Raw genomic sequence first — 26,886 nt, forward strand, 5'->3', positions numbered from 1 at the left:
GATTATTAGTCCTGCCCAGAAACTAGAATATGCATATAATTATTAGCTTTGGATAGAAAACACTCCAACGTTTCTAAAACTGTTTGAATGGTGTCTGTGAGTATAACAGAACTCATTTGGCAGGCCAAAACGTGAGAAGATTCTGTACAGGAAGTACCCTGTCTGACCATTTCTTAAACTTCTTTGCCATCTCTATCTATTACAAAGGATCTCTGCTCTAACGTGACACTTCCTACGTCTTCCATAGGCTCTCAGAGCCCGGGAAAAACCTGAATGTTGTCATACCAGCCCCAGGCTGAAACACAACACATTATCGCCTTTCTCAAGTGGCCGATCAAGGGACTGTGGGCTTAGGCGCGTGCACTGGCCGCCCCCGTCTTTGTGTTTTTTCCTCTGTTTGCCGAAAAGGAGATTCCCGGTTGGAATATTATCGCTTTTTTTACGAGATAAATTGCATAAAAATTGATTTTAAACAGCGGTTGACATGCTTCGAAGTACGGTAATGGAATATTTTGAATTTTTTTGTCACGAAATGCGCCATGCGCACGACCCTGATTTACCATTTCGGATAGTTTCTGGAACGCACGAACAAAACGCCGCTATTCGGATATAACGATGGATTATTTGGGACCAAACCAACATTTGTTATTGAAGTAGCAGTCCTGGGAGTGCATTCTGACGAAGACAACAAAAGGTAATCAAACTTTTGTAATAGTCAATCTGATTTTGGTGAAGGCTAAACTTGCCGGGTGTCTAAATAGCTAGCCCGTGATGGCTGGGCTATGTACTTAGAATATTGCAAAATGTGCTTTCACCAAAAAGCTATTTTAAAATCGGACATATCGAGTGCATAGAGGAGTTCTGTATCTATAATTCTTAAAATAATTGTTATGCTTTTTGTGAACGTTTATCGTGAGTAATTTAGTAAATTGTTAGTAAATTCCCCGGAAGTTTGCGGGGGTATGCTAGTTCTGAACGTCACATGCTAATGTAAAAAGCTTTTTTTGATATAAATATGAACTTGATTGAACAAAACATGCATGTATTGTATAACATAATGTCCTAGGTGTGTCATCTGATGAAGATCATCAAAGGTTAGTGCTGCATTTAGCTGTCTTCTGGGTTTTTGTGACATTATATGCTAGCTTGAAAAATGGGTGTCTGATTATTTCTGGCTTGGTACTCTGCTGACATAATCTAATGTTTTGCTTTCGCTGTAAAGCCTTTTTGAAATCGGACAGTGTGGTTAGATTAACGAGAGTCTTGTCTTTAAAATGCTGTGAAATAGTCATATGTTTGAAAAATTGAAGTTTTTGTATTTTTGAGGAATTTGTAATTCGCGCCACGCCTATCATTGGATATTGGAGCAGGTGTTCCGCTAGCGGAACGTCTAGATGTAAGAGGTTAAGCCAGTACATGTCCAGGCCCGTCTGAAGTTTGCTAGAGAGCATTTGGATGATCCAGAAGAGGATTGGGAGAATGTCATATGGTCAGATGAAACCAAAATATAACTTTTTGGTAAAAACTCAACTCGTCGTGTTTGGATGACAAAGAATGCTGAGTTGCATCCAAAGAACACCATACCTACTGTGAAGCATGGGGGTGGAAACATCATGCTTTGTGGCTGTTTTTCTGCAAAGGGACCAGGACGACTGATCCGTGTAAAGGAAAGAATGAATGGGGCCATGTATCGTGAGATTTTGAGTGAAAACCTCCCATCAGCAAGGGCATTGAAGATGAAACATGGCTGGGTCTTTCAGCATGACAATGATCCCAAACACACCGCCCGGGCAACAAAGGAGTGGCTTCGTAAGAAGCATTTCAAGGTCCTGGAGTGGCCTAGCCAGTCTCCAGATCTCAACCCCATAGAAAATCTTTGGAGGGAGTTGAAAGTCAGTGTTGCCCAGCGACAGCCCCAAAACATCACTGCTCTAGAGGAGATCTGCATGTGGGAATGGGCCAAAATACCAGCAACAGTGTGTGAAAACCTTGTGAAGACTTACAGAAAACGTTTGACCTGTGTTATTGCCAACAAGGGGTATATAACAAAGTATTGAGATAGACTTTTGTTATTGACCAAATACTTATTTTCCACCATAATTTGCAAATAAATTCATAAAAAATCCTACAATGTGATTTTCTGGATTTTTTTTTCTCATTTTGTCTGTCATCGTTGAAGTGTACCTATGATGAAAATTACAGGCCACTCTCATCTTTTTAAGTGGGAGAACTTGCACAATTGGTGGCTGACTAAATACTTTTTTCCCCCACTGTATAGAGCTGCAATCCCCCTCCCTTTGCCTTCAGAACAGCCTCAATTTGTCGGGGCATGGACTCTACAAGGTGTCGAAAGCGTTCCACAGGGAGGCTGGCCCATGTGAACTCCAATGCTTCCCACAGTTGTGTTAAGTTAGCTGGATATCCTTTGGTAGGTGGACCATTCTTGATACACACATGAAACTGTTGAGCGTGAAAAACTCAGCAGCGTTGCAGTTCTTGACACAAACCGGTGCGCCTGGCACCTACTACCATAAACTGTTCAAAGGCACTTAAATATTTTGTATTGCCCATTCACCCTCTGAATGGCACACATTCACAATCCATGTCTCAATTGTCAAGGCTTAAAAATCCTTCTTAGATCTCATACCCTTCATTTACACTGATTGAAGTGGATTTAACAAGTGACATCAATAAGGGATCATAGCTTTCACCTGGTCAGTCAGTCTATGTCATGAAAAGAGCAGGAGTTCTTAATGTTTTGTATACTCAGTGTATATTACACCCATCTAAACATACATTGTTTGAGAGATCAGACATATCACTATAATCCGAGTGTTCATTTTCATTGCATTCATTTCAGCATATCTAATTTGTAAAAATGTCAACTGTATTAACACCCATCAAAATAAAGTTGTCTTTCGTCTCTTTCTTGTTATGTAAGTGTCAAGAGGGTGTGTTAAATCCCCAATGAAGCTTTTGCATTCTTATAGATTCTATGGAAAGACAATGTATGACATTGAGCACATTTCAGCCATTACCGGGGTGTTTGACAGGTCATTACAAACATTTCCTCTGTCGTAACAGTATCGGGAAAATAAGACGGGCACAAGTGAGAGTTTGAAAGAGTCACAGGAGTAAAATGAAAGAAATCAATCCAGAGAGATTTAAGTGACAAGTGGATTTTGCACCCCTCAAACACAGGAAATAGATGGCTGCCAAAGACCTCAGGTGGGCAGGGCATGCACATTGCTAGTGTGTGTGTGAGACCCATTGCCAGAGACATACAGGTAACTGCCAAAATAAAGGAAACACCAACATAAAGTAATCTTAATAGGGCGTTAAATAGCTTCAATGCGTCTTGGCATAGATTCTACATGTGTCTGGAACTCTATTGGAGGGATGCGACACCATTTTGTTGATGTTTTGTTGATGGAAAACGCTGTCTCAGGCGACACTCCAGAATCTCCCAATTGGGTTGAGATTTGGTGACTGAGACACACACACACACACACACACACACACACACATACACACCCTTTAAACCCTGTATGCTCCTTTGTGACCTCTTTTTAAAAGTCACTGAGATCTCTTCTTGTAGTCATGGTAGCCAAAATGGGCTAAATGGGCAACTGGGCATTTTTATACATGACCCTAAACATGTTGGGATGTTAATTACTAAATTAACTCCAGAACAACACCTGTGTGGAAGCACCTGCTTTCAATATACTTTATATCCCTCATTTACTCAAGTGTTTTGTTTATTTTGGCGGTTACCTGTACCTGCCTGCAACACTTAATGTTAGCTTAGAAGCAAAACGTCACAGTCACATGCTATCAACAGAACCAGCTGGTTGGAATGTTAAATCAATCAACATGGTCACCAGGGTTGGGGTCAATTCCGTTTTAAAATCCAGTCAATTCAGAATGTAAACCAAATTCCAATTCCACATTTTCCTCATTGAAAATAATTGAATAGTATTGGAATTTCACTATTCTTCCTGAATTTAAATGGAATTGACCCCAACCCTGGTGGTCACTACACTCTGAATATGACCAACCCCACCAGTCAACAAAATGACGACACACACCTAAACAATAATTTTGTCCTTTGCTCAGTATAATCATGCTAGTATAGCTTACATCCAATATTGTGAGTACAGCTGACACGGTGCAGTTACCTCATATAGATGTCTTTGGATGTCTGTGGATAAGAGGTTTCATTAGGTACAAACAATAATAACCTACAATAATAACTGCAAGGTTTCCATCCAACTGCTTCCACCAATTCAACCTAGTTCTCAATGGGTCTGAAACTTCAAGCCCGGTCCGACCCAAGCCCGATGAGCTGAAGCCCGAGACCCAGTCCGACATCACAAAAATGTAATGAGCCCGAACTCGAAAAAAGCCTGATTTCTAGACAACAGCCCAACCTTTTCCTAGACCATGTTGCTATTTTGCGAAAGTTAACCAGTAGGCTATTCATTTACACTGGTGTTGACAACAACGCAGCAGAGATGGCACCGAGTGGGGTGAGGAGGTGAGAGGGAAAAGCCCTTGCCTTGTCTAAGTAAAGTGAGGAGAGGGAGAAAACCCAACTTGAATATAATCAACAACTGTTATATGTGGACTCAAAGTGTGTAAAACATCCATATATACAGTATCTTCATAAATTAGACAGATGCTACTTCTGATTCCATGAGCTCCAACGGTCTCATGCAGCCTATATAAGTACAAGTCAGTCAGTCATGCCTTTAAATACAGCTTTAATTTTGAAAATAATAAATGAAATGTTCTAGCTAATTAAGTTATGGCCTAAGTATTAAGACAACAGAAGAGAACACAACAGAAGAACAAGTCAATAACATAAAAATGTAGTCTTGAATAATTCAATTATAAATACATGTTCTGGATATTATTAGCTATAGACCTATGGCCTATATATTAAGACAACAGAACACAACAGAAGAAAATGTCTCTGTTCTCCTCGGGTCGATGGTCCGGCCTGCCACAATGAATATCCTTTCGCTGCTAGTGGCCGGGACGCAAAGCACCCATCTCTCTAACTTGGCTAGCAGTGGATATGTTGTGCTGTTGGACTTTCACCAGCCCAACATCTCTCTGTTATCCGTCATCACAGGTCACTTTACGATGTATTTTGTCACATCATCCTCTTCTTCATTCCCTGCTGTGACATTTTCCCACTCTGAAAAGTCAAGCTCTGCTCTCTTGGCGGGGGGTGGCACTGAAACGTCATCCTCTGTGGCCTGTGGAAGTGTGCTCATATGATCACATCTTGCCTGTCTTGGGGGGGGGGGCAGCATCCTGAGCTGGTTAAACTTGGGCCAGAGAAACGTTGCCATCTTGTGTAGATCTTTGATGTCCACCTTCCTCTCCAACCATTCACTGTGTCGTAGTCACACTGCAGCCTGCTGGCAGTGAGTCTTGCGCATTGGGCTGGCAGTGATGCTTTAGTCTCTCTGACCATTGACGGGTTAGCTGACAACATCATGAAAACGTTATATGCGCTTCAAAAGGGGCAGAAGGCCATGTGTTGTTATGGTTCTGAATGGCCAGATAGCTAGCAACAATGACAAGGAAGGAATGACAAAGAATGTGGTGAATCATAAGTGACTTGTTCCAGCGCATTTGATCTTGTTCTTGTTTTGAGGTGTTTTGCTAATATGGCTCAAATCTAACCAACATCTGTAATGATGTATTTGAGAAACAACTTCTCATTGTTCTACTTTAATTATGTTTTCAATAACCATTGGAAGCAAAATAAAGTTTACATGTTATCAACAATGTAAGCCAACCCTGTCTGTTTAGCCCCATAGTTGCGCATGCGTCGTTTTTGTTGCTACCAACTCGCCTATAGACACACAAGATTCAGTGTGGGGTATTTGTCCCCCTCCAGTTCCATCTGTGCGTCGTAAAACGGCTAGAGGAACTCCAGGAGAAACTGCAGGTCATCAGCTGCGATTTTCTCCACGGGCCTCCAGATTTTCATGCGGTTTGTTGTACACGTCCTGGACAGCGTACAAGTCAGGTAGACTGTGCTAAATCTTGTGTCCCCCATCTGAAGCAGGGTCTTCGAGAGTTGGGTAGCCAGTCCAGACTTCTTGACATACCTGATAGAGGCATGATTAACACATCATAAACTTTCAAAACCGGTACATGGCAAAATAAGATTGCCCACATAGTAAGGCTCTATGATATTAATTATATTCCTAAATACAATGTTGGTTTGACATGGTTGAACAAAATAATTAGGATAACATGTCATATTTATTTAAAAAATGTTATAGCCTACCTGACCAGGAACTTTGCTGCGGTGAGGGTTTCAGCGATGTCCTCAATGGCCAGTGCTGCTCCGTCAAGACCATGACATAGCACCATGTTTAGAACGTGGTCCTGACAGTCCAGCCTCTGATACGGTCGAAGGGCAACAACGATGTTGGAGCCGTGGTCAGTCACCCAAACAATTCTGCTCAGTGACATAGCGTCAAGGCCAAACTTTGTCATGAGCAGCTTCACCAACTCTCGCCTTATGTTCTCCTCAGTTTTTGAGTCTTCAGCTGGACACAGCCGTGGTCAAGTTTCTTTCAATTAACTGGAACTCTTCAGTTATGAAATGACATGTTGTCAGATAACTAAGCTTCCGATAGTCACCCACACTGTGCCCTCTTTCAGGTTATCCTTTACCTTATCTGTAAGTTCTTCTCTTTTGTCCTCTGCCATTCTCTTGCACCTGGCAGAGACGGTATCGTGACTGAGTAGATCAGCCTCTCCCATAAGTGGCTCCCACATATATAAGCTCCTGGCATCTTTGAAACGAAAACTGAAAAATGTGTTAGTCACTGCCTGTTTTGTTTTCTTTGACAGTTACCGTTTTGTTGACGAAGCTGACATAAAAGCTTTGCCTGAGTAGGCTGTCGCGCCACGGCATTGTGCAAAATGGTGCTGCAGGGAAGAAGTACCTGTCGTCTTGCTGTCATAACGTAGAACGGTCTCGCATCCTCTGCAATTGACATGGCCAGCTGATTCTCCCATTGTTTTAACAACCAAGTCGAATGACTTCCACACATCTGATTGGCATTCAATTCGCTGTAACATGTTTATAATGGTATAACAGAGTTGTTGTAACCAATGTATCCTATGTTCAGACCCTACCATATTGGTAAGTCACAGGTGTATGAATGTGTCATGTGAAAGAAGTATGGCAGGGAAGGCACAATTAGCAAATAGGGAATGTTTTTTGTCTCAACAAATGAGGGATTTTGGTAACATGACTTTTGAGTCAGAGAAACAACACGTAAGAAACAAGTTAATAATTGTTATTAGATAGCAGTTTCAGCACCCCGTACAGCGCAATACACACTGGAGCCTGTGCCTGCTCCTGCAGCTGACAGGGAGGAGGAAAGAGAGACAACTGCGCCAGTCACAAAGGCACGCACTGAAAAAAAAAAATTACACGTCGCAGAAAGTTAGAACCAGACCTGGCCCGAATCAATTCTTGAAAACACATGGCCAGCCCGAACCTGTAAGGCCCAGGCTGAAATTGATAACTTTAATCCAACCCTCTGAGAACTGATTATCTTAACGAAGGATGCATTTGTCAGTAGTTTCAAGTTTCTATGTCACATACACAAGTACAGTAAAATGCCTTTCGCACAATGCAGTAATCATTAACAATGTAATGCTAAAAATAACAAGGTAGAACAAAGTAAGTAAGCATAATATATACAGGGTCACTTCCAGTACCATATTTACAGTGTGCAGGGAAACTGGATCGATAGAGGTACAGTAGATACAGTATGTATAAGGGTAAGGTGACTAGGCATCAGAATATATGATAAACAGAGTAGCAGCAGCATATATGATGATTGTATGTGAGTGGTTGTGTGTAGAGTCAGTATAAATGTATGTGCATATAATGTGTGTGTGAGCGAATTATGAAGTGGTGTTTGTGCGTGTGTTGGATATAAAATACAAAGGTTAACTCAGACAGTCTGTGTAGCCATTTTGTTAGCTATTTAGTTAGCCTTTTAGCAGTCTAATTAGCACTACACTGTATTTGTGTGTGTGTGTGTGTGTGTGTGTGTGTGTGTGTGTGTGTGTGTGTGTGTGTGTGTGTGTGTGTGTGTGTGTGTGTGTGTGTGTGTGTGTGTGTGTGTGTGTGTGTGTGTGTGTCCCTCACCTGTGTGTCTGGGTCTATCTCTGCCTCTCTAGCGGTGGTGTCCAGTGTAACCTTGGCCTGGTCTATACTCTCCTGGAAGGAGACGATCTGGTCGTAAAGCTGCTCCAGCTTTGCCTTCTTTTCCTCCTCCATGCTCAGAGACATGGTGTTGTACTGCTCCATCACCAGAGCCATCATCTCCTCATTCTGAGCCTCCATCACCTCCTCACTGTCCCTGCAATGGTCCTGGGAACATAGAGATCAGGAGGTACAGGGGACAGAGAGAGGTACAGGGGAAAGAGAGAGACAGGGGACAGAGAGGGACAAGGAACAGAGTGACACAGAGAGGGACACGAAGTCTAAACTGGTCCGTTGGAAGAGAAACTGAAAGAGAAGGGTTAGGCCAGAAAAAAATCTGCAGGGAAGTTTTGTGGTAACACTTTGCATTATAACATGCATTATTCTACGCATTCAATAACACACAAGTAGACAGTTACTTGAGTTTGAGAAGATAGCAAATTCTCTCTCTTCTCCTACCTCTACAGTGTTGTATCCCAGCTCTAGTTCTGACACCAGATCCTCAATGTTCTCTGATCTCTCCTGCAGTTCTGAGATCCACTCACTCAGCCTCTCCTGGAATACGAACGGAGCACAGAAACACACTGAATGAAAACTTGAACTAGGAAAATACAATACAGGCTACTGTAAGGATGGGCTGTTTTAGATGCAGTGAACACAATAAAAGTGTTGGTTTTGCTCTTCTGTAAAATAAATATAAATAATTCAGTCTCTCCCCTTTGTCGCTCAACTCTCCATATGTAAGGACTATGTAAGTGTACTTGGGACACAAAACAATAGTTGCTGGTTCAAGCCCCTGCTGAGATGGCACCAAGGTGGTGCCGATAGAGATGGCAGCTTCGCTTCTAGTCCTTAGGAAACTGTGCAGTATTTAGATTTTTGTATGTATTATTTATTATAGTGTTAGCCCAGAAAACCTTAAGTCTTATTACATAAAACCGGGAAGAACTATTGGATATAAGAGAGACGTTAACTTACCAGCACAACCAGCACTACGATCAGGAATAAGACTTTCCCAAAACGGATCCTTTGTCTGCACCTCCCAGGGCATTTGAACTGATTCCAGAGGCTGACCCAAAACAACGCCGCCGGAGGAGAGGGTGCCGGAGCGGTCTTCTAGTGAGGCTTCGAATGCGCGCACACCACCCACCGCTCCCGAGTAAATTACTCGCAAATGTCCAGTCCCTAGTTAACAAAGTCGACGAAATACGGGCAAGAGTTGCTTTCTAAAGAATTATTCAGGATTGTAACATACTCTGTTTCACGGAAACATGGCTAGCTGGGGACATGCTGTCAGAGTCCATACAGCAAACGGGATTTTCAGTACATCATGCTGACAGGAATAAACATCTCTCTGGTATAAAGAAGGGCGGGGGTGTATGCTTCATGATTAACGACTCATGGTGTAATTGTAGCAACATACAGGAACTGAAGTCCTTTTGTTCACCTGACATAGAATTCCTCACAATCAAATGCCAACCGTATTATCTCCCAAGAGAACTCTCCTCGGTTATCGTCACAGCCGTGTATATCCCCCCGCAAGCGGATAACAAGACGGCCATCAAGGAACTTCACTGGACTTTATTCAAACTGGAAACCATATATCCTGAGGCTGCATTTATTGTAGCTGGGGATTTTAACAAAGCTAATTTGAGAACAAGGCTACCTAAATTCTATCAGAATATTGATTGTGGTACACGAGCGAGTAACATGCTCGACCATTGCTACTCTAACTTCCGCGATGCTTACAAGGCCCTCCCCCACCCTCCTTTTGGCAAATCTGACCATGACTCCAGCTTGTTGTTCCCCTCCTATAGGCAGAAACTAAAACAGGAAACGCACGTACTTAGGTCTATCCAATACTGGTCTGACCAATTGGATTCCACGCTTCAAGATTGCTTCATTCACGTGGACTGGGATATGTTCCGGTAGCCTCAGATAATAACGTTGACGTTTACGCTGACTCAGTGAGCGAGTTTATAAGGAAGTGTATAGGAGATGTTGTACCCACTGTGACTATTAAAACCTTCCCTAACCAGAAACCGTGGCTTGATGGCAGCATTCACGTAAAGCTGAAAGCACGTACCACCGCATTTAATCATGGCAAGGGAAATATGACCGAATACAAATAGTGTAGTTATTCCCTCCGTAAGGCAATCAAACAACCAAGGTGTCAGTATAGAGACAAAGTAGAGTCACAATTCAACGGCTCAAACACGAGACGTATGTGGCAGGGTCTACAGACAATCACAGATTACAAAATGAAAACCAGCCCTGTCGTGGACATCGACATAGCGGCCCGCTACCAAAGACTTTGAAAGTTCCTTCAAGTGCAGTCGCAAAAACCATCAAGCGCTATGATGAAACTGGTTCTCATAAGGACCGCCACAGGAATGGAAGACCCAGAGTTACCTCTGCTGCAGAGGATAAGTTCATTAGAGTTACCAGCCTCAGAAATTGCAGCCCAAATAAATGCTTCAGAGTTCAAGTAACAGACACATCTCAACATCAACTGTTCAGAGGAGACTGTGTGAATCAGGCCTTCATGGTCGAATTGCTGCAAAGAAGCCACTACTAAGGACACCAATAAGAAGAAGAGACATGCTTGGGCCAAGAAACACGAGCAATGGACATTAGACCGGTGGAAATTTGTCCTTTGGTCTGGAGTCCCAATTTGGGATTTTTGGTTCCAACCGCGGTGTGAGTGAACAGATGATCCCCGCATGTGTATTTCCCACCATAAAGCATGGAGGAGGTGTTATGGTGTAGGGGTGTTTTGCTGGTGACACTGCCTGTGATTTATTTAGAATTCAAGGCCCACTTAAGTGACTTAAGATACCGTAGAATAGTATACATATGTATACATATAATAGTGTACACAGTGTATACATATGAGATGAGTAATGCCAGATACACTACCGGTCAAAAGTATTAGAACACCTACTCATTCAAGGGTTTTTCTTTATTTTACTATTTTCTACATTGTAGAATAATAGTGGAGACATCAAAACTATGCAATAACACATATATGGAATCATGTAGTAACCAAAAAAGTGTTCAACAAATCAAAATATATTTTATATTTGAGATTCTTCAAATAACCACCCTTTGCCTTGATGACAGCTTTGCACACTCTTGGCATTCTCTCAACCAGCTTCACCTGGAATGATTTTCCAACAGTCTTGAAGGAGTTCTCACATATGCTGAGCACTTTTTGGCTTATTTTCCTTCACTCTGCGATCCAACTCATCCCAAACCATCTCAATTGGGTTGTGGTCGGGTGATTGTGGAGGCCAGGTCATCTGATGCAGCACTCCATCACTCTCCTTCTTGGTAAAATAGCCTTTACACAGCCTGGAGGTGTGTTGAGTCATTGTCCTGTTGAAAAACAAATGATAGTCCCACTAAGCCCAAACCAGATAGGATGGCGTATCGCTGCAGAATGCTGTGCTAGCCATGCTGGTTAATTCAGTCCTACTTACATTTGTGTTTATTGGGTTTATGTTGTGTAATTTGTTAGATATTACTTGTTGCACTGTCGGAGCTAGAAAAACAAGCATTTGCTACATCTGCAAATAACGTGCATGTGACAATCAAATTTGATTTGATTTGAGAAGGAGAGGGGGGCAGTCAGTGGCGGTGTCCCTGAATTGTCTTCAAAGTGGGCAAAGAAGGTGTTTAGTTTTCTTTTTGTTGTCCGTAATTGCCTGAGCCTCTTGCCTGAGCCATTGAATTTCAACTCCACTTTGTCCCTATACCGACATTTCGCTTGTTTGATTGCCTTGTGGAGGGAATAACTAGACTGTTTATATTAGGCCATATTCCCAGTCCTCTTTCCATGGTTAAATCTAGTGGTTCGCGCTTTCACTTTTGCACGAATGCCGCCATTCATCCATGTTTTTTTGGTTAGGGTAGGTTTTAATAGTCACAGTGGGTACAACATCTCCAATGCACTTCCTTATAAACTCACTCACCGAGTCATCATATAGATCGGTGTTATTCTCTGAGGCTGCCCGGAACATTGCCCCGTCCGCGTGATCAAAACAATCTTGAAGCAGTGATTCCGATTGGTCAGACCAGCGTTGAATGGTTCTAGTCACGGGTACATCCTGTGTGAGTTTCTGCCGGTAGGAGGAGCAAGATGAAGTCATGGTCGGATTTGCTGAAGGTAGGGCGAGGGAGGGCCGTGTATGCATTGCGGAAGTTTGAGTAGAAGTGGTCAAGTGTATTGCCCGCGCGAGTGCTGCAATCAATATGCTGATAGAATTTGGGTAGCCTGGTTCTCAAATTTGCTTTGTTAAAATCCCCAGCTACAATAAATGCAGCCTCAGGATATATATCCAGTGAAGTGAGGGCCGTCGTGAGGGCCGTCGTGGTACCTGCTTGAGGGGGTATATACACAGCTGTGACGATAACTGACGAGAATTCTCTTGGGAGATAATATGGTCGGCATTTGATTGTAAGGAATTCTAGGTCAGGTGAACAGAAGGACTTGAGTTCCTGTATGTTGTTATGGTTACACCATGAGTTGTTAATCATGAAGCATACACCCCCATCCTTCTTCTTCCCAGAGAGATGCTTATTTCTGTCGGTGCAACGCATGAAGAAACCCGGTGGCTGTACCGACTCCGACAACATATCCTGAGAGATCCGTGTTTCCGTGAAACAGAGAATGTTACAATCTCTGGAAGGCAACCCTTTCCCTAATTTCGTCCACCTTGTTGTCTAGAGACTGGACATTTGCGAGTAGTATACTCGGGAGTGGTAGGCAATGTGCCCTTCTACGGAGCCTGACCAGAAGACTGCTCCGTCTGCCCCTTCTGCGTCGCCGTTGTATTTGGTCGCCTACTGGGATCCGATCCATTGTCCTGGGTGGTGGTCCAAACAGAGGATCCGCTTCGGGAAAGTCGTATTCCTGGTCGTAATGTTGGTAAGTTGACTTCGCTCTTAATTCCAATAGTTATTCCCAGCTGTATGTAATAACACTTGTAAGAAATAATACATAAACATACATAAACTCTAACAATGGGAGCCGTTGTCCCAAACGCGAGAAGGCAGGCGATAAAGCTTAGGTTCAAAATAATATTTTGGACAGATTTTCTCCCATGCCCCTCCCCCTACCACTCACAACAACAAAGATGAGAGATCACTTCTTCCTCTCTGACAAACTGTTTCAACCTGCTATTTGCATTTGAGGTTTGGTCCAACAGAATCGGTCATATGGACACCAAAACACATGGAGACATTATTTTACTGTAATAGAGGAGATGTTAACCTTTTGAACCATACACTGTTTATGTTTCAACTCCTCAAATTCTGAGCAGAGCAGACTACTAAAATGGATGTACCAATGAACATTCATTCTGGGAAATTAATGCTCAGTCTATTGCGCGTGCATTACGGTATCATTTCCTGGGTGGTTATACTAGCTGTTTAGTCTGTTTTATAAATGTGCAATAAGCATAAAATAATTATATAGGGAATTGGCAACTCGTTCTTATTCTGAGAAATAAGGTAGGTCACTTGATTTCAACATCTGAACAAAGTGGACAGGCTAGCATGCTGTTCAAACAGTTGGAGATGGACAGAAGGTTGTGTTCATAACAATTCAACTGTTTTGCCTTGTTAGCTGATACAATTTTTCTGTACAAATCTATTTGGTTAAATGTTTTTTCTATGTGGAAGAGAGCGCATTCTTTGGTATTTGTCTCCGGTAAAGACAATAACGATTCTCCGTCTTAAATTTAACCTCGATTCTCCGTCTTAATATTCCGACCGGGAATCTGCGTTTAGATAAACAGACAACGGAAAACAAAGCATTCGGTCGAAGCGGGCACGCGCCTAAGCCCATAGTACTCTGAGTGGCCACTTGCCAAAAGCGATAAAGTGTTTCAGCCAGAGCCTGCCTCGATATCGTTCAACGTTTTCCCGGGCTCTGAGACCCTATGGAAGACGTAGGAAGTGTCACGTTATTGCACAGATCCTGAGTCTTCAATAAAAAGAGCCAAGATGAAACACTACTTCTCAGACAGGCCACTTCCTGCTTGAAATCTTCTCAGGTTTTGGCCTGCCATAGGAGTTCTGTTATACTCACAGACACCCTTCAAACAGTTTTAGAAACTTTAGGGTGTTTTCTATCCAAAGCCAATAATTATATGCATATTCTAGTTACTGGGCAGGAGTAGTAACCAGATTAAATCGGGTACGTTTTTTATCCAACCGTGTCAATACTGCCCCCTAGCCCTAACAGGTTAATCAATTATTTACGTATTAGGGTACCTAAGGTTTGATTATAAATGTTGTTTGACTTGTTTGGAAAAGTTTATTAGCCTCTCTAGGGTAGGGGGCAGTATTTTAGAATATGCATATAATTGTTTGATTTGGATAGAAAACACCCTAAAGTTTCTAAAACTGTTTGAATGGTGTCTGTGAGTATAACAGAACTCATATGGCAGGCAAAAACCTGAGAAGATTCTGTACAGGAAGTGCCCTCTCTGACCATTTCTTGGCCTTCTACACTCTCTTTATTGAAAACAAAGGATCTCTGCTGTAACGTGACACTTCCTAAGGCTCCCACAGGCTCTCAGAAGGCGCCAGAACATTGAATGATGACTTTGCAGTCTCTGGCTGAAAAACAGTAGCACATTTGGTAAGTGGTCGATCTGAGAACAATGAGACGGGCGCGTGTGTGCACGTGAAGAGTCCATTTTAGATTTTGAGTCTTTGAACGAAAACAGGGTTTCCCGGTCGGAATATTATCGCTTTTTTACGAGAAAAATCGCATAAAAATTGATTTTAAACAGCGTTTGACATGCTTCGAAGTACGGTAATGGAATATTTAGAATTGTTTTGTCACGATACGCGTCCGCGCGTCACCGTTCGGATAGTGTCTTGAACGCAAGAACAAAAACAGAGGATATTTGAACATAACTATGGATTATTTTGAACCAAAACAACATTTGTGGATGAAGTAGAAGTCCTGGGAGTGCATTCTGACGAAGAACAGCAAAGGTAATCCAATTTTTCTTATAGTAAATCTGAGTTTGGTGAGTGCCAAACTTGGTGGGTGTCTAAATAGCTAGCCCGTGATGGCGAGCTATCTACTCAGAATATTGCAAAATGTGCTTTTGCCGAAAAGCTATTTTAAAATCGGACACCGCGATTGCATAAAGGAGTTCTGTATGTATAATTCTTTAAATAATTGTTATGTTTTTTGTCAACGTTTATCGTGAGTAATTTAGTAAATTCACCGGAAGTTTGCGGGGGGTATGCTAATTCTGAACGTCACATGCTATTGTAAAAAGCTGGTTTTTGATATAAATATGAACTTGATTGAACAAAACATGCATGTATTGTATAACATAATGTCCTAGGAGTGTCATCTGATGAAGATCATCAAAGGTTAGTGCTGCATTTAGCTGTGGTTTTGGTTTTTGTGACATTATATGCTAGCTTGAAAAATGTGTGTCTGATTATTTCTGGCTCGGTACTCTGCTGACATAATCTAATGTTTTGCTTTCGTTGTAAAGCCTTTTTGAAATCGGACAGTGTGGTTAGATTAACGAGAGTCTTGTCTTTAAAATGGTGTAAAATAGTCATGTTTGAGAAATTGAAGTAATAGCATTTCTAAGGTATTTGAATATCGCGCCACGGGATTCCACTGGCTGTTGAGTAGGTGGGATGATTTCAAATACATTCCAATATTCAATTACAGTGGTATTAACCCCCTTGGATTTTTGTTGCATTACAAAGTGGGATTTAAATGAATTGAATGTGATTTTTTTTCTGTCATTGATCTACACAAAATATTCTGTAATGTCAATGTGCAAGTAACATTCAAACATTTATTTTCATTAATGAAAAATACAGGACTAAAATACCTTGATTAGAGGTATATTACCCCAGGTCAATACAGGTTAGAAACACATTTGGCAGTGATTACAGCTGTGAGTGTGGATTGTACAATATTTGCCCATTATTATCTTCAAAATTCTTCAAGCTTCAACCAAAGCCTAGAAGACAGAGTATTCCCTCAGGCCTGGAGGGAGGAACACCCTTTAATGGTTGAAACAGCAGACCAACCAGCCTGTTCCGTTGCTTAGCACACTTTCAGAAAAAATGATGTTCCACCAAATACAATGTCATTTTACAGAAACAAATTAACAACAGACTTTCAGCATGCTTATAGGGAAGGGCACTCAACATGCCCGGCACTGACACAAATGACTGATTATTGTCTGAAAGAAATTGATAATAAGAAGATTGTCGGAACCGTTTTGTTAAACTTCAGTGCAGCTTTTGATATCAATGATCATAACATATTGCTGAAAAAATGTAGGTGTTGTGGATTAAGGGCCCGCCGTGTTGCCCTGTTCTGAGCCAATTGTAATTTTCCTAGGTCCCTCTTTGTGGCACCTGACCAAAGGACTGAACAGTAGTCCAGGTGTGACAAAACTAGAGCCTGAAGGACCTGCCTTGTTGATAGTGTTGTTAAAAATGCAGAATAGTGCTTTATTATGGACAGACTTCTCTCCATTTTAGCTACTGTTTTATCAACATGTTTTGACCATGACAGTTTAAAATCCAGGGTTACTCCAAGCAGTTTATTCACCTAAAATTGCTCAATTTCCACATGATTTATTACAAGATTTAGTTCAGGTTTAGGGTTTAGTGAATGATTTGTCCCAAATACAATGCTTTTAGTTTTTTTATATTTAGGACTAATTTATTCCTTACCAGCCATTCTGAAACTAACTGCCGCTCTTTGTTAATAACCTCTCTTGGGTATGTGGGACGTGACCGAGCCCACCTGCGGGACACACTATTCAACAGCCAGTGAAATAGCAGACTTCTCAAACATACAACTATTATATCCCATTTTAAAGATAAGATTCTGATTAATCCAACCACATTGTCCGATTTCAAAAAGGCTTTACGGTGAAAGCATAGCATTAGATTATGTTAGCACATCACCATGACAAGAAAAACCACACAGCCATTTTCCAAGCAAGGAGAGGCGTCACAAAAACCAGAAATACAGCTAAAATGAATCACTAACCTTTGATGATCTTCATCAGATGGCACTCATAGGACTTCATGTTACACAATACATGTATGTTTTGCTCGATAAAGTTCATATTTATATCCAAAAACCTCATTTTACATTGGCGCGTGATGTTCAGAAAATGTATTGCCTCCAAAATTTCCGGTGAATGAGCACATCAATTTACAAAAATACTCATCATAAACGTTGATAAACTTTACAACAGTTATTGAAAGAATTATAGATAGATACACTTCTCCTTAATGCAACCGCTGTGTCAGATTTCAAAATAGCTTTACGGCGAAAGCACATTTTTCAGTATTCTGAGTACAGAGCTCAGCCATCAAAGCAAGCTATACAGTTACCCGCCAAGTTCTGGAGTCAAAAAAAGTCAGAAATAGTATTATAAATCACTTACCTTTGCTGATCTTCGTCGGAATGCACTCCCAGGACTGCCACTTCCACAAGAAATGTTTGTTTTGTTCACTAAACTCCATATTTATGTCCAAATACCTCCGTTTTGTTCGCGCGTTCAGTCGAGTTATCCAAATGCGCCATGTTCGCGCATTTTGTTGAGACGAAAAGTCCAAAAAGTTATACTACAGTTTGTAGAAACATGTCAAACGATGTATAGCATCAATCTTTAGGATGTTTTTATCATACATCTTCGATAATATTCCAACCGGACAAATCCTTTGTCTTCAGAAAGGAAAAAGAAAGCACCTACGGCCACGCGCATGAATGATCTAATGGCACTCAGCCAGACACCTGGTTGAAATGACTGTCATTCCCTTCCAGGTCACAGTAGAAGCCTGTAACAATGTCCTAAAGACTGTTGACATCTAGTGGAAGCCTTAGGAACTGCAAAATGACCACAAAGTCACTGTTGTTTGAATAGGGAATCAATTAAAAAAACTACAAGCCTCAGATTTTCAACTTCCTGGTTGGATTTTTCTCAGGGTTTTGCCTGCCATATGAGTTCTGTTATACTCACAGACATCATTCAAACTGTTTTAGGAACTCCAGAGTGTTTTCTATCCAAATCTACTAATAATATGCATATCCTACCTTCTGAGTCTGAGTAGCAGGCAGTTTAATTTGGGCACGCCTTTCATCCGGACGTCAAAATACTGCCCCCTACCCTAGAGAAGTTTTAAGTGTTGCAGTAATTTCACTCACTAGATGACGTGTATAGTGTTGTAGACACACTGGCTTTACTCAACGCCCGTGGCAAGTCACTAGTAAAAACTGAAAAAAGTAAGGGGTCTAGACAGCTGTCCTGGCGAATTCTTGGATTATGTTGGAGAGGCTTCCATCAAAGAACACGCTCTGTGTTCTGTTAGACAGGTAACTCTTTATCCACAATATAGTAGGGGGTGTAAAGCCTCATACGTTTTTCCAGTAGCAGACTATGATTGATAATGTCAAAAGCCGCACTGAAATCTAACAAAACAGCCCCCACAATATTTGTATCATCAGTTACTCTCAGCCAATCATCAGTAATTTGTGTAAGTATCGTGCTTGTTGAATGTCTTTCCCTACAAGCGTGCTGAAAGTCTGTTGTCAATTTGTTTACAGTACAATACCATTGTATCTGGTGAAAAAATGTTTTTTTCCAAATGTTTACTAAGGGTTGGTAACAGGCTGATTAGTTGGTTATTTGAGCCAGTAAAGGGGGCTTTACTATTCTTGGGTAGCGAATTACTTTTGCTTCCCTCCTGGCCTGAGGGCACACACTTTATAGTAGGTTTAGATTGAAGATATGGGCAAATAGGAGTGACAATATCGTCCGCTATTATCCTCAGTAATTTCCCCTACAGGTTGTCAGACCACGGTGGCTTGTCGTTGTTGATAGACAACAATCATTCTTTCACCTCTTCCACACACACTTCACAGAATTCAAAATTACAATGCTTGTCTTTCATAATTCAAATCAGTTATACTTGGATGTGTAGTGTCAGCGTTTGTTGCTGGCATGTCATGCCAATGAAAAAATCATTAAAGTAATTGACAATATCAGTGGTTTTGTTATGAAGGAGCCATCTGATTCAATGAATGATGGAACTGAGTTTGCCTTTTTGTCAAATTTTTTATTTAAGGTGCTCCAAAGCTTTTTACTATCAATCTTTATAGAATTTATGTTTGTTTCAAATCAAATCAAATGTTATTTGTCACATGCGCCGAATACAACAGGTGTAGACCTTACAGTGAAATGCTTACTTACAAGCCCTTAACCAACAATGCAGTTTTAAGAGAAATACCTTCAAAAATAAGAAATAAAGTAACAAATAATTAAAGAGCAGCAGCAAAATAACAATAGTGAGGCTATATACAAGGGTGTACCGGTACAGAGTCAATGTGCAGGGCACCGGTTAGTCGAGGTAATTTATGTAATATATACATGTGGGTAGAGTTATTAAAGTGACTTATGCATAGATAGTAGCAGAGAGTAGCAGCAGCGTAAAGGGGGGGGGCAATGCAAGTAGTCTGGGTAGCCATTTGATTAGTTGTTCATTAGTCTTATGGCTTGGGGGTAGAAGCTGTTTAGAAGCCTCTTGGACCTAGACTTGGCCGTCCGATACCGCTTACCGTGCGGTAGCAGAAAGAACAGTCTATGACTAGGGTGGCTGGAGTCTTTGACAATTTTTAGGGCCTTCCTCTGACACCGCCTGGTATGGAAGTCCTGGATGGCAGGAAGCTTGGCCTCAGTGATGAACTGGCCATACGCACTACCCTCTGTAGTGCCTTGCGGTCAGAGGCTGAGCAGTAGCCATACCAGGCAGTGATGCAACCAGTCAGGATGCTCTCGATGGTACAGCTGTAGAACCTTTTGAGGATTTGAGGACCCATGCCAAATCTTTTCAGTCTCTTGAGGGGGAAAATGTTTTGTTGTGCCCTCTTCACGACTGTCTTGGTGTGCTTGGAACATGTTAGTTTGTTGGTGATGTGGATACCAAGGAACTTGAAGCTCTCAACCTGCTCCATGACAGCCCAGTCGATGAGAATGGGGGCGTGCTTGGTCCTCCTTTTCCTGTAGTCCACAATCATCTCCTTAGTCTTGATCACGTTGAGGGAAAGGTTGTTGTCCTGGCACCACACAGCCAGGTCTCTGGCCTCCTCCCTATATGCTGTCTCGTCGTTGTTGGTAATCAGTTCTACCACTGTTGTGTCATCAGCAAACTTAATGATGGTGTTGGAGTCATGCCTGGCCGTGCAGTCATGTGTGACCAGGGATTACAGGAGGGTTTCATAGTATAATTTCTTATTTTTATTGAGATAAACACATGATTTCTAAATTTGCAGTACGTTTACCAATTGGTTCTGCAGCCAGACTTACAGTATTTGCCATTCCTTTTGCCTCATACCTCTCAACCATTACATTTTCCAATTCCTCATCAATCCACAGGGATTTAACTGTTTTTGCTGTCATTTTCTTAATGGGTGCATTCTTAATAGTAACTGGAATAAGCAATTTCATAAATGTGTCAAGTGCAGCGTCTGGTTGCTCCTCATTACACACCACAGACCAACAAATATTCTTTACATCAACAACGTAGGAATCACTACAAAACGTATTGTATGACACTATATTAGGCCCAGCCTTTGGAACTTTGGTTTTCCTAGATTTGACTAACATATTTTGATCACTACATCCGATGGATTTGGATACTACTTTAAAGCAAATTTCTGCATCAATAGTGAAGATGTGATCAATACATGATTATGATGTCATTCATGTCCTGTTTGTAACTACCCTGTTAGGTTGACTGATAACCTGAACCAGGTTGCAGGCACAAGTTATAGTTTGAAGCTTTTTCAATATTTAAATCACCCAGAAAATGTATCTTGAATGTTTTGGTACACCTACTGGAGAGCTCTTCTTTGTCTATACCTATTCAGCATTGTTCACACCCTCTTAGAGCCTTAGCCCCACCCATCTCTTTAAGGATTCACGTGAGGCCATGTGCTAAACAGAGTGAGTAGTTTAGTAAACAACCAACGATTTCAAGACTAAAAGTAGTAAAAGTAGTAGCCAACAATGAGGAAAACTTCAGGTAAAAATACACTATCTAGTCCTTGGCCTATATCGTAATCTGACTTTGGTGCAGGTCATGTTGTTCTTCAAATTACCATCTCTGGTAAACACACACTACATCAAAGACAATCTAAGTTTATTTGTCACATGCACAGAATACAGAAGGTGAAAATAGTTCAGTGAAATGGTTACTGCATAGTAGCAATATCAAAAACAGAAAGTGTCCAGATAAATATAATTTATAATTACTAGATGACGCTTACCCGACACACTAATCTAAATTGATGAGCCATGTGAAGGAAATGCTATAACCACCTCCCAGCCACATGTAGCTATGTGGAAGGGACACTATTGTCTACACATGTTCATGAAATACAATAGATGGCCATAATCACCCCCAGACACACCTGGCTAACTTGATGTGTCTTGTAATCATCTGGCGAAGTGGAGTCTTTTGTTTAGACATGTAGCTAGCTAGCTAAACAATGAACCGGCATAATCCCAACTCATACTACTACCAATACAAACATTGTCATAGCTGTAGTATGAATCTGCAGGTAGCTAAAGCTAGCCAACTTGGTTCATTGTTAGCTAGATAACATTTCTGATTCAATTAATATTACTACACAGATCATGTAAATAAGAATTTGTTCTTAACTGACTTGCCTTGTTAAATAAAGGAAACATAAAATAAAATTACCTGAAACATGATAGCTAGAGCACAATGAGCCAAGTGTAAAGCCTTGTGTTGTAGGTTATTGTCCTGCAGATAGGTGAATTCCTCTCCCAGTCTCTGGTATTAAAGCAGACTGAAGCAGGTTTTCCTCTAAATAAGGAGGCAGTTACTCAGTGATGTGTTGTGTTGGATTTGCCCCAAACATAAGGCTTAGCATTTAAGGCCAAAAAGCTTATTCCTTTGCCGTGTTTTTATTTTTTTCAGTATTAATTTAGTGCCTTTTTGCATACATAAGCATACATATGTTTTGGTTAAAAAAAAATCTGCATATTTTTATTATATTTTCACTCTCATTTAGGCCATTATTGTGGAGTAACTACAATGTTGTTGATCCATCCTCTGTTTTCTCCCTTCACAGCCCTTGAACTCTGTAGCTGTTTTAAAATCACCAATGGCCTCATTCTGCAGCTCAGCTCAGTGACGACTCTGTCTTTGTTGTGTCTGGGTGGTTTAACACATCATCCACAGCATAATTATTAACTTGACCATGTTTAAAGAGATATTCAATTTTATTGTATTTTATTCAACCTTTATTTAAGCAGGAAGGCATGCTGAGACCACAGTCTCTTTTGCAGATGAGCCCTCCATAAACACATCAATAACCAACAATCATATGAAACAAACACTTGAATCATTGTCGAATTTGTTATTGTTATCCATTTACCAATCACTGCTCTTCTTTATGAAGCTTTGAAAAAGCTCCCTGGTCTTTGTAGTTGACAAAAAAATCACAAGTAAATCCATTTCAATCCCACTTTGTCACACAACAAAATGTGAAAAAATCCAAAGGGGTGAATACCCACTGTACTTGTTCAAATTTATTTTGTTTTGAAATGTATTGAAAAGTAATACCTGAAATAGTATTTCAACCCAGGTCTGATCCACAAGTGTTGTATCTAGTTGTATATTGCTCATGATTTACATTGTTTTATGCATTTATGTATAATTGCACTAAATGTGGTGATGCTGTGCTGTTGAGTATAAGATGCAAGACAAATTTCCAGGAAGGGACACAATAATGAATTACCTGAATTGTGACATGGGGTGATGTGAATAGTGTACTCTATCCACTAACATCTAACTTTGTCACTCACCCTGATGTCTTCGTAGGCTGTCTCCACACTGGTGACCTCATGATCCTGGTGTCCTCCAGACAGTCTGTCAGTCTCAGAGAGCAGACAACCACAGCCCAGACAGAAGCAATCCATCCCCTGTAGGGCAGCAGCTGCTCTGGCTTGGCTCTCCTCCTCCGCATCGAATATCTCATAGTCAGCCTCAATGGGCTCCTCGTAAGCGGGGAGATCCAGCCCTCTCTCTTCTCTTACCCTCTCCTCCATCTCTCGCTCCTTCTGCCTCTCCATATCCATCAACAGGTTCTCTCTCACCCTTTCCTTCTGCTTTTCTCCCTCCAATACCAACTCCATCTCACTCTTCCTCTCCTGTCGCTCCTTCTCCTTCAGCCTCTGATTGTTGCTTTCTCTCTCCCTCTCCTGTATTTCCTTCCCCTCTCTCTCCTGTCTCTCCTTCTGCTCCCTCTCCTGTCTCTCCTCCTCCCTCAAACACTCCATCTGTTTCTCCTTGTCCTCCCTCTCCTGTCTCTCCTTCTCCCCCCTCTCCTGTCTCTCCCTCTCCTGTGTCTTCTTCACTTCCTTAAGCCTCTGCCTCTCCCTTTCTCTCTCTCTCTCTTCCCTCTCCTTCTCCTCCCTCTCCTTCTCTCTCCTTCACTTCCTTCAGCCTCTTCCTTTCTATTTCCCTCTCCAACTCCATCTGTCTCTCCCTCTCATGCCTCTCCTTCTCCTTCTGCCTCTCCCTCCTCTCCTTCTCCTCCTTCTGACTCTCCCTCTCATGCCTCTCTTTCTCCTCCTGCATTTCCCTCTTCTTCTCCTGTCTCTCCTTCTCCTCCCACTCCTGTCTCTCATTCACCTCCTTCAGCCTCTGCCTCTCCCCCTCTCTCTCCTGTCTCTCCTTCTCCTCCCTCACCTGTCTCTCCTTCTCCATCCTCTCCTGTCTCTCCTTCTCCATCCTCTCCTGTCTTTCTTTCTCTTCCTTCACCCTCTGCCTGTCTTTTTCTCTCTCCCTCTCCATCTGTCTCTCCGTCTCCTGTCTCTCCTTCTCCTCCCTCTCCTTCAGCCTCTGCCTCTCTTTTTCTCTCTCCCTCTCCAATTCTATCTGTCTCTCCCTCTCCTGTCTCTCATTCTCCCTCTCCCTTTCTCTCTCCTCCTCCTCACTCTCCTCCTTCAGCCTCTGCCTCTCCCTTTCCCTTTCCCGCTCCAACTCCATCTGTCTCTCCCTCTCATGTCTCTCCTTCTCCTGTCTCTCTTTCTCTTCCTTCAGCCTCTGCCTGTCCTTTTCTCTCTCCTTCTCCATCTGTCTCTCCCTCTCCTGTCTCTCCTTCTCCTCACTCTCCTCCTTCAGCCTCTGCCTTTCCCTTTCTCTCTCCCGCTCCTCTCTCTCCTTCTGCCTCTGCCTCTCATTTTCTCTTTCCCGCTCCAACTCCATCTGTCTCTCCCTCTCCTTCGTCTCCTTCTCCTCCCTCTCCTTCAGCCTCTGCCTCTCCTTTTCTCTTTCCCTCTCTAACTCCATCTGTCTCTCCCTCTCCTGTCTCTCCTTCTCTTGTCTCTTTTCCTCTTCCTTCAGCCTCTGCCTGTCCCTTTCTCTCTCCCTCTCTTGTTTCTCCTTCTCCTCGCTCTCCTCCTTCAGCCTATGCATCTCCAACTCCATCTGTCTTTCCCTCTCCTTCGTCTCCTTCTCCTCCCTCTCCTTCAGCCTCTGCCTTTCCTTTTCTCTTTCCCTCTCCAACTCCATCTGTTTCTCCCTCTCCTGTCTCTCCTTCTCTTGTCTGTCTTTCTCTTCCTTCAGCCTCTGCCTTTCCCTTTCTCTCTCCCTCTCTAGTCTCTCCTTCTCCTCGCTCTCCTCCTTTAGCCTCTGCCTCTCCTTTTCTCTCTCCCTCTCCACCTGTCTCTCTCTCTCCTCGCTCTCCTCCTTCAGCCTATGCATCTCCCTTTCTCTCTCCCTCTCCAGCTCCATCTGTCTCTCCCTCTCCTGTCTCTCCTTCTCCTCCTTCAGCCTCTGCGTCTCCCTTTCTCTCTCCCTCTCCAATTCTATCGTTCTCTCCCTCGCCTGTCTCTCCTTCTCTTCTTTCAGCCTCTGCCTCTCCTTTTCTCTTTCCCTCTCCAACTCCATCTGTCTCTCCCTCTCCTGTCTCTCCTTCTCTTGTCTCTTTTCCTCTTCCTTCAGCCTCTGCCTGTCCCTTTCTCTCTCCCTCTCTTGTTTCTCCTTCTCCTCGCTCTCCTTCAGCCTATGCATCTCCCTTTCCATCTGTCTTTCCCTCTCCTTCGTCTCCTTCTCCTCCCTCTCCTTCAGCCTCTGCCTTTCCTTTTCTCTTTCCCTCTCCAACTCCATCTGTCTCTCCCTCTCCTGTCTCTCCTTCTCTTGTCTGTCTTTCTCTTCCTTCAGCCTCTGCCTGTCCCTTTCTCTCTCCCTCTCTTGTTTCTCCTTCTCCTCGCTCTCCTCCTTCAGCCTATGCATCTCCCTTTCTCCCCCCTCCAACCATCTGTCTTTCCCTCTCCTTCGTCTCCTTCTCCTCCCTCTCCTTCAGCCTCTGCCTTTCCTTTTCTCTTTCCCTCTCCAACTCCATCTGTCTCTCCCTCTCCTGTCTCTCCTTCTCTTGTCTGTCTTTCTCTTCCTTCAGCCTCTGCCTGTCCCTTTCTCTCTCCCTCTCTTGTTTCTCCTTCTCCTCGCTCTCCTCCTTCAGCCTATGCATCTCCCTTTCTCTCTCCCTCTCCAACTCCATCTGTCTTTCCCTCTCCTTCGTCTCCTTCTCCTCCCTCTCCTTCAGCCTCTGCCTTTCCTTTTCTCTTTCCCTCTCCAACTCCATCTGTTTCTCCCTCTCCTGTCTCTCCTTCTCTTGTCTGTCTTTCTCTTCCTTCAGCCTCTGCCTTTCCCTTTCTCTCTCCCTCTCTTGTCTCTCCTTCTCCTCGCTCTCCTCCTTTAGCCTCTGCCTCTCCTTTTCTCTCTCCCTCTCCACCTGTCTCTCTCTCTCCTCGCTCTCCTCCTTCAGCCTATGCATCTCCCTTTCTCTCTCCCTCTCCAGCTCCATCTGTCTCTCCCTCTCCTGTCTCTCCTTCTCCTCCTTCAGCCTCTGCGTCTCCCTTTCTCTCTCCCTCTCCAATTCTATCGTTCTCTCCCTCGCCTGTCTCTCCTTCTCTTCTTTCAGCCTCTGCCTCTCCTTTTCTCTTTCCCTCTCCAACTCCATCTGTCTCTCCCTCTCCTGTCTCTCCTTCTCCTCTCTCTCCTTCAGCCTCTGCCTCTCATTTTCTCTCTCCCTCTCCAATTCTATCTGTCTCTCCCTCTCCTGTCTCTCCTTCTCCTTCTCCTGTCTCTCTTTCTCTTCCTTCAGCCTCTGCCTGTCCTTTTCTCTCTCCTTCTCCATCTGTCTCTCCCTCTCCTGTCTCTCCTTCAGCCTCTGCCTCTCCCTTTCTCTCTCCCTCTCCAATTCTATTGTTCTCTCCCTCGCCTGTCTCTCCTTCTCTTCTTTCAGCCTCTGCCTCTCCTTTTCTCTCTCCCTCTCCACCTGTCTCTCCCTCTCCTCGCTCTCTTCCTTCAGCCTATGCATCTCCCTTTCTCTCTCCCTCTCCAACTCCATCTGTCTTTCCGTCTCCTGTCTCTCCTTCTCCTCCCTCTCCTTCAGCCTCTGCCTCTCATTTTCTCTCTCCCTCTCCAATTCTATCTGTCTCTGCCTCTCCTGTCTCTCCTTCTCCTGTCTCTCTTTCTCTTCCTTCAGCCTCTGCCTGTCCTTTTCTCTCTCCTTCTCCAGC

The 26,886-nt window shown here is 42.8% G+C and overlaps 1 protein-coding gene across 1 annotated transcript in view; it reads right to left on the reverse strand.

Annotated features, from left to right (window-relative positions):
• cmya5 (cardiomyopathy associated 5) overlaps window positions 1-26,886 on the reverse strand; it is a 96,146-nt gene that overhangs the window by 56,647 nt on the left and 12,613 nt on the right. Inside the window, exons 3-6 of the mRNA XM_045709108.1 lie at window positions 23,164-23,748; window positions 8,714-8,809; window positions 8,198-8,422; window positions 4,179-4,201 (exon numbers count right to left, since the gene is read on the reverse strand). Of these exons, the coding sequence (XP_045565064.1) occupies window positions 4,179-4,201; window positions 8,198-8,422; window positions 8,714-8,809; window positions 23,164-23,748 (929 nt within the window). The remainder of the gene's footprint in view (window positions 1-4,178; window positions 4,202-8,197; window positions 8,423-8,713; window positions 8,810-23,163; window positions 23,749-26,886) is intronic.

The sequence above is a fragment of the Salmo salar genome, chromosome ssa26 (assembly GCF_905237065.1).
Source record: "Salmo salar chromosome ssa26, Ssal_v3.1, whole genome shotgun sequence".
Taxonomy (NCBI): Eukaryota; Metazoa; Chordata; class Actinopteri; order Salmoniformes; family Salmonidae; genus Salmo; species Salmo salar.